The sequence below is a fragment of the Fundulus heteroclitus genome, chromosome 2 (assembly GCF_011125445.2).
Source record: "Fundulus heteroclitus isolate FHET01 chromosome 2, MU-UCD_Fhet_4.1, whole genome shotgun sequence".
NCBI lineage: Eukaryota > Metazoa > Chordata > Actinopteri > Cyprinodontiformes > Fundulidae > Fundulus > Fundulus heteroclitus.
In genome coordinates this window covers 4,265,832-4,274,872 of record NC_046362.1, presented here as the reverse complement: position 1 = coordinate 4,274,872, position 9,041 = coordinate 4,265,832, and the positions used below count along the sequence as shown (strand labels likewise).

At 39.6% G+C, this 9,041-nt stretch overlaps 1 protein-coding gene across 1 annotated transcript in view; it reads right to left on the bottom strand.

Annotated features, from left to right (window-relative positions):
• Positions 1-6,308: 6,308 nt before the first annotated feature.
• Positions 6,309-9,041, bottom strand: part of poc1b (POC1 centriolar protein B) — a 66,644-nt gene continuing 63,911 nt past the window's right edge. The window contains exon 12 of the mRNA XM_012863679.3: positions 6,309-6,894. Within this exon, the coding sequence (XP_012719133.2) occupies positions 6,769-6,894 (126 nt within the window). The 3' untranslated portion in view covers positions 6,309-6,768. The remainder of the gene's footprint in view (positions 6,895-9,041) is intronic.

Sequence of the window (9,041 nt, the reverse complement as noted above, 5' to 3'; positions counted from 1 at the left end):
GTGTTGCCAATAGAGTCCACAGTGGCTTCATTAAATCTTCGGTCTAGAACTGGCATCATAAAGCTTCTCTGCCGTCTATCCCTAAATGTTTTCAATGGGATTTATAGAATCAGGGAACACGCAGAATGGTTTAAAAGAGGAACATTAAGGAGATGTGTTCTTTGAAGGCATCTGTTCATTAAGCCTTTATTTCAGCTTGTGTCTGTAATATCAATCCTTTGGATGCTTTGGCTCAGTGTAGGGAAATTCTTCTGGTTGTTCTTGAAACCCTCAGGATCTTTTAAGAAAGTATTGAGTCCAGTCTTGGCAGGAAAAGGTGCTGTGCAAGAGGCAAAATGCTGCTCCATTTAAAGTCAGCTAATCTATTAGAGTTTGAAAACTAAGTTTATTTAGTCTCTTGCTCCATCTAATTTTTCTTTGTTTGTATTTTGAAGTTCCACTGGTGGCACAAATCACAAATACCTGTCATTTCTTCACTGCTGTTACAATTTTGGATTTTGTTCAGGACTATGTTTCACAGATTGAAGTAAATACAGGTAAAATTTGTAGCCTTGAGAAACACAAGAAAACTGACCATGAACATATATACATTACATACAGATAGACATCCTTTACTATTTTGACCAAGAAGGTTTAAAAGGCTATTAGGTGACACTACAGTCAACTTAATCATCTTCTACTTCACACATTGTGCAATGTTTATGACTTTGTAGTTATCATGACCTGTTTTATTTAAACGTATGTCTAAGCTTATATGCTCTTTAAATTTATTGGCCTAGCTTCTATGCTATGTGTCTTCCTAGTAAATGAAGTAGCATTCTTACCCAGATATCGGTATCTTAATGTTGTACAATTTGTGCTCTCTAAAAGGTAAATTTAATTCAAATGGTTTGAAAGAATACCAATTCTCTTTTGGCTTTGGCATGATAATGTGTTTTGGAAACACATGGTAACACACTCCTCTCACTTCTGTGTGCTGATTAGTGCTGAGTGAGTGCAAACGGTGTGATGGTGGAGCAAGATGGACAGCAACAATGGATTGACAGGTGACAGCTTTTCCAGGAATGATCCTCTGCATGAGCTTAATTGATGAAATGTATATACTGTTAAACTTAAACCTTCAATTAGCTACTGGTTGTCTGAACTTTCATTCTTAATACCACCCAGATTTCTCTTGAAGTAATTAAATTTCATGTTTGTGGTTATGTTCTTCTTCTTTACTCTAAGCTCACCTTATAAAGGGCCTTCAGACAAACTGAATTTAAATATTTGAGAAGGATAATATATACATGAAAAACATGTACATATACATGATAGTGTATACATGAAAATCAAAAACAGACTTAAAAACAGCTTCTTTCCCAAAGCTGTGAGGGCTATCGCCCCCTGTTGAGAATCAACAAACCATCAGTCTAATTCATAATCTGTTACACGTTACAAACCCACTACTGGTTACACAGGTTTCTGATGTAAATCATTTGTATCCACTCTCACTTGCAAATGTGTATTTGCACATTTCAGTCTCTCAGGGAATGCCTGTTTAGACAATTATGCCTGTTTGCACAATTCTGCAACTAAATTTATTGTAAGGTAACCTAGACTGCTAACGTTTGACTTGGCTGCTAAGGACTATATGCATGCTTAAGCCTTTAAGGGAGTGTTGTTGTTGGCCGGTACAAGTAACAGTTTAAAAAAAAGGAAAGATCATGTCTTGTAGTGTGTGTGTGTTAATTAATTAATTAATTATGATTACAGATAATGACAATAAAGCTTCTTGACTCTTGATTCTAAATGTTGAGGGATCTGTATACCTTAGACATACAAGTTAAATGTTAAAGGTAAATGTCTATAAGACCTGGGCTTATAGTAGTAAAACGCCTTTGACTGTTAAAGTTCACAAGCAACGAAAGCTATTTAAACTTCTCCAGACTGTGTTGTACAGCGTGGAAGGTGTTCAAAGAAAAAAACATTTTAGACTAGAAGAGAAAAGGTTGAACATATGGTCTGAGGCATTGGGTATATCCGTGTCCGTTTCCTGTGAGCCGAAGAGAGGAACAGGAAGGCTTTAAAACAAAAACAGAGAGATGGAAAATCAGCTCAGAGATCAAATGAAAACAAACATATGCAGTTGGACGGATATTCCTTTGAATTTTCTCGACAAGGAAGTCGACTATTTTTCCTGCTGAGTTTGTGCCCGTTTTCGCTTGCACTTCAACCCCCCGCCCCCCACTCCACCTCCCAGTCCACCAGCGATAAGCTTTCAATATACTAAGCCCTGTAAAAACAGTCCACGAGTGTTTAGACTGACACCAGTCTGCAAAGTTGTTCTAACAAGCTATGCTGCATGAAGCTGCTGCTGCTCAGGACCACGTGCCAAATACAGTCCATGTGACTCCCTTGTTTTGTGACCCAGACTTGTTTTCATTGTATGTTCTGGTATGGTAGTGTTTAGCATAAGGTGAACAAAAATTAATGTAAATTTTAAGAAGACTAAGAACTGTTGAAAAAAATCTGGTTCAAATCATGGTACACTCAAATGAGTGGCCATTACTGGGTCTACGTAGAGCAGCCATTACCCACCCCCTCCAGGAAGTACCTACGTTGACCACGCCACTCCAGCCCAGTGTGTCTGCTGTCTTGTCAAACCCCGAACTGGTCGTGGCAGATATCAGACAGCAGATATGGTCATCTTGAGTCTTCAAGTTAAAACAGTCATTGCATTCCACCGTCACCAAATGCTAATTCAGGAGGAGAAATCGCCGCAATGTCGTGACTCATTAAAACATTTTTTTACCAATTTGAATAATAATCTGAACTTGGCTGCAATGTCTCATAACTACAATCGATTGGAATTCACATAATTGACTGAATCTGTCGGTGTGATTGAATAGAATAGATTTTATTTCTGTGTATAAGATTTTATTTTATTTTATCAACTGCTTTAAAGTTACATTTGTTGTAAATTGACACTATATAAATAAACTGAACTGCTAATTATTGTGATGATGATAAAAGTGATGGTAAAAGGTACTACACGATGCAGCGCATTCTTTTTGGCTGTTGATCTTTCACATTACAGTATTGCTTTTTAACCTGCTTCTCAACATGTAATCTACTTTAATACATGTATTTCCTCATGCAATCCAACTCTTCAGCTGAACACGCTGTAAATATTACCTTTTGGTATATTTTGAAATACAGTAGCAGATGTTACTAAGTGAACCCCCAGCGGAAACAAGTGTTCAAACAGGAAAACAAACAATCTTGAAAATGTTCAGTTTTGGTGGTTTGCAGACACCATCACTTATAGTTTACAGTTAATTTTCCAGATCGATATTTCTCATTAGGGTTGTTCTTTAGTTTAGGAATATCGCCCATCCCTGATGAATTTCAACAGATAATAATTTTACATTCATAGAAACATCCCTGATATACAAACTGAAATGGTAAAACAGTGGCTGGATTTCATTGTTTGCTTCTCACCTTCTGCTACCTTCAGAAGACATGTTGATGTATCTTTAAATAGGTGTAAACGTTGAATAAACTAATCCTGAGTTCATAGTGAGACTCACTGTAACCCAATACAGACAATTGTATTCATCCTTTTCACCCTCTGCTCCTTTGTGCCTCACATGTATCACATCAGTCCCTGTAGGGGGTTGAGAGGGGAAATTCCGAAAAGATAATCCCCTTGTTTTTCAGAGACGGATGGGAATCTGTGAAAAAAATACGAAGACGAGAAGGCGGAGGATGAGGAAGGCTTTGTCAGCTCAGCTGGGAGCTGAAGATAATGTTTACTCTCTGTCTTGTGCTGGCTTTGTATTGTGACGATATTTTGAGCTTGTGAAGAGCTCTTTCTGTGTGTGTGTGTGAACACTGAATATCAACTGTTCCGGCGACTTCTGTGGACTGCACAAAGAGACCATTATTCACCTGTTTTTTGACTGTATGTATTGTAAAATATTTTGGATTTATGTTCAAAATTATATAATTAGAAAATCTGGTCAGTTAATAACTTTAAATGTTAGTATGTATCTACCTCTATAGAAAATTGGAGAATGATGTATATTTTGTTATTCAATTCCTTATTATAAGTGGAAAATATCATATACACAAAATTAAATGGGCTGAACAAAAAACACATTTTAATGTTTTTCTCACTGATATAATTCTATATTTAAAATCTATAACAAATCTGAAAAATAAGAAGGTTGGAAAGGCAGTCAACATTTAAAAAAAAAAAGAGATTTGACTTTAGCGACTAACCTGGCTCCTCCTATTATTGTAATTTAATGTGGCAAATCTTCTCGTATGTTTTGAATGTTTTATTTATCCCTGGCAGCCATTGGTGCAAATGTCTTCTTGTTGCTTTGGCTGACTTGAATTCTGGGCTTTCCTCAGCTGGCTGAAGCACTTGCATGTGACCATAAAAAAGAAAAAGGAACACATAGAAGGGGGAACAGCAAGTCAGGGAGGAAATGAAGGATGTGGTGGGAAAGGCAAGCGTCAGTGAGTGGAGAGCTCCCCATTTGTGTGGCTTTTTTTTTTTTTTTTTACTGCTTCCTCCCGCTTCAGCCACACAGCTCAAACCTCAGCTGCCGGAAAAAAACACAAACAGCTGGAATCTTTAAGAAATGTAACAGCTAGCCAGAGCATGTCAGTGTAAAGGGCGTATAGCAAACCAGGTTACAAATACACAATAGAGGCATGGCGGCCATCTGCTAGTGAAAAAAGACAAATCGGGGTGGTATGAGCTCTGGCCATATTCAAACATATTTTTTTGTCAAGAGTTGTAAGTGTTTGCTGCCAGTATGCGACTTCTTGTGGAGAAAGAAGAGAAAGTTATTATCTTAGCATATGAAGGTTTGCGTTAGTGAAATAAAGCTGGTCAGGCAGGTTGACAACACTCCGTTACAACACTGGAGAAGCCTCCACCACTGGTATTGCAGCAATTTGGGTACGCGGCTGAAAAAAGAAACCCGACAGAGAAGAAAAAGTATTTGTCAGTTCAGTGAGATGTCAGTGACTGGTAAACCATTCGCTGCCAACAACAGTAAAGAGGACATGTGTTTGGTAGATTGCAACTGGCCTCAAATGTGAAGGATGTTGGAGGCTTAGCAAGGACATACCATCTTAAAAGTGTTTTGTTTTATCAGTTGCATAGGTACAGTTTTAAAAATGAATTGAATAGTTTGTGTAAGTTTAATGACTATGGTTTACGGGCAATGAAAATCACAAATTCTGTGTCTCAGAAAATTTTAATATTGCTAAAAAGTTCTAGCATATTTATAGAAAGTTGAGTGGAAGGAAAAAGTGTGGTAGGAAAAGGTGTACCAGCTACAGGGATAACTGGAGTCCTTATCAAGCATAACCCATTTAAGAATTTGGGGATCTTCACAAGGAGTGGACTGAGGCTGGAGTCAGCGCATCAAGAACCACTACGCTCAGACAAATCCTTAACATGGGTTACAAATATGCCACTTCTAGAGTCGAGACACTCCTGGAGCAGAGCCAATGCTGGAAGTGTCTTACCTGGGCTAAGGAGAAGAAGACCTGGACTGTTTTTCAGGGGTCCTGTTTTCAGATGAATGTCAAGTTTGCATATAATTTACAAATCAGTCTTCCAGATTCTGGAGGAATGGCAGAGAGGCCCAGACTCCACGTTGCTTAAAGTCTAGAGTGAGGTTTCCACCGTCAGTGTTGACTTGGGGTGCCATGACATCTGCTGCTACCAAGGCATTTCAGAGCTCTTCATGTTAACCCTCTGCTGACAAGCTTCATGGAGACGCTGATATCATTTGCCAACCAGACTCAGCACTGACCCACAGCAAAGATACCAAAAGCTGGTTCAGTGACCACGTTACTGTTCTTCATTGGCCAGCAGACATGCCTGACCAGAACATCACAGAAAATTCATGGAGTATTGTCAAAATGAAGATGACAGTCACCAGAACCAACAATGCAGAGGACTTGAAGGCCACCATCAAAGTAATCTAGGTTTCCACTACACCTGTTTTGGAGCCCCTCTTGCAATCCCCCTGATCTTTAGTTTCTCCAAAGACTGTATCAGAATGAAGTCCATTCACAAATATTAATATTACTTCAAATCAGAAAAAAAACTTGTTAGTAATGTTAAAAGGTTACACTAAACCTCAATCTGCCAGGGGTTTGAATAATTTTGGGCCTGACTGTATAAACACATTCTGTAGAATGGGGTGTAGAACATAGAGACACAAAGCACTCTTGAAAAGGTGCAATATAGTGTTTTATTGATCAACACATGAATAATATTCAAATAAGGAGGCAATATGTGTAAAGCTTGACATTTATCTGAATTTTACAATAACGGATGCAAATAGTTTGTGATTTTAAAAAAAAAGTATATCTGAAGCAGCAAACTGCTAAAACTGATTTTGACTGGAGGTTATACCGCTACATGTTTGCACGGTCACAGATGGAATGCTGCTCGGCTGTACAGCTGGATCTCAGTCAGAGGCGACGAAAGATCCAAGCAAACGTGTTGGTGACTCGTACAAACAAGCAGATGCACCATAAATCCCTCTGACTGCTGCCAGAATCCTGATTAACCCAACGAATGACCCCGCACAAGGACCACCATGGTGTTTATTTTAAAAAAAATATCACACACATACCATTATCCATACGTTCTCAATAGTTATGAGATGAGCAGAGAGCCACTTGGTGAGTTTATGCCTGAGACAAGGGCTGTCATCCTTAAATGAAATTAACTGGGGACTCAACTGTCCCTTAGCTCTCCATCCTGTGTCTCTCTCCTGATGCCTGCATGTCCTTCAGGATCTGAGATTGATGCTGGAGACACTCCTTCATCTTGTCCTCAGTTAGGGTGAGACGCTCCTCCAGCACAGAAACAGTCTGCATGGAGAGCAGGAAGGGGGGGGGGGGGTGATGTTGGACACAATAATTATACAGCAGTCGCAGAATAATTACAGAGGCAGAAGCAAGTCTGACGGCCTGTGATCAGTCCTATCATCGCTCTGGAAAAATAAAGCAAAAGCCGCAGAACACAGAACAGACTGTGGACAGCAGGCTCATGGAAGTCATCTACAAAAAACTGTCACCTGATTTTTTATTTTTTTTTTCATTTACTTCCTTTTGTTGCCCAAGTGTTATCCAATGAGACTACAAGCAACAACGAGAAAAACCAGATCAGTTTAGGATCAATACCTGGAGTAAAAATATCCTGGACAAAAACAAGGAAAGAACAAAATGGAGACAAAGAATAAGATAAGGCCTGAAGGAGGAGAAATTAACCTGTTATAACGTGAAAAAGTCAAACATGCCAACGTACTTCCAAACAAAACAATGGTAAGGCAGACGAAAGTATTTGGTTTTCCACATTTTATCAAGTCACAACCTTGGATCCAAGTGCGTTTTAGTAGGTTTTTATGTGAGAGAACAACACAATGTAGTGAATAACTAATAAGTGGAAGAGAAAACTAAGCATGCTTTAAAACATTTTTACAGCATCAATATCATTTAACTTTGGTATGATTTTGTCTTTAGCTCCCTCTACTTTGAGTCCAACTGTGAGCTATTTGATCTCAGTGTAAATCAGTGGAAGCCTCAGGGGTCTGTCAGACAACATTGATCCACAAACAGCATCCTGAAGTCAGCAGATAGGTCACAGATATAATTGTGGAGAAGTTTAAACCAAGATTATATTATAAAACACTATTTTAAGCTTTGAACATCTTACATGAGAAACTGAAAGACAATAGCACGACTATAGACCCAATGAGACCGACACCACCCACTTATACTGACAGACTGGGTAGGGAGAGTCTTTTTCATAGAAGCAGCCAAGAGGTCCATGGTAACTCTGGAGGAGCCACAGAGATCCACGGCTTAGGTGGAGGACTCTGTTGACAAGATAACTATGACCTATGCATTTAGCAGCTCTGGTCTTTATGGAAAAGTGATTTGAAGAAAGCCATCTCGAGTTTGCCCAAAGTCACCTCTTTAACATTGGCCTGACCAAGGAGCAGGTTCCAGTGTTGTGGAAGACCTCCTGCATTGTTCCAGTACCAAAGAAAATTCACCCATCAGTCCTCAATGACCCTAGACCTGTTGCCCTGACATCCCACATCATGAAGGTCCTAGATAGACTCCTGCTGGCTCACCTGAGTAAGCAAACAAGCAGCCTTTAGGACCCTCTGCAGTTTGCTATCACCATGGAGTTGCAGTTGAAGATGCTTTCATACACCTGCTTCAACAAATCTACTGTCATTTAGACACGGCAGACAGCACTGTGAGGATCATGTTCTTTGAATTCTCCAGAGCATTTAACACAATTCAGCCTGCTTTGCTTTGTCAGAAACTCCTGAAGACTGCAGAAGGTGGAGGTGTCAACAATCACCTGGATCAGAGACTACCTGACAAACAGACCACAGTTTGTGAGACTGAAGGGTCATGTGTCTAACCAGGTAGTCAGCAGCACAGGAGCATCACAGGGGACTGTATTCTCACCATTAATTTCACTCTTTACACCTCAGATTTCCAATACAAGACAGACCCCTGTCATCCGCAGAAATACTCAGATGAATCTGCAGCCGTTGGATGCATCAGAGATGGACAAGAAGCTGAGTACAGGGAGCTGATGGACCACTTTGTGGCATGGTGTGAAAACAATCATCTCATTCTAATTGTGAATAAAACAAATGAGATGATAGTACATTTAGCAAGAAAACAGGAATAGGTTCCATACTTTTAGCATCCTGGGAGAAGAAGTGGAGGTGATGGAGGACGATAAATACCTCGGTGTTCATCTGGACAACAGACTGGATTGGAGACGCAACTGTGAAGCTGTCTGATGATTCGTCATAAAATGAAGAACATTATGGACAAGCCTGAGGATCCTCTTCATCAGACTGTTGTAGAACAAGAGTCTTCATATAGAGGCTTCTCCCTATGAGCTGTAAGACAGACTGCTATGGGAGATCCATCCTGTCTGCAGCAATCAGTATCTACAAACACTAGTTGAAGAAACTCCCATGAATTAC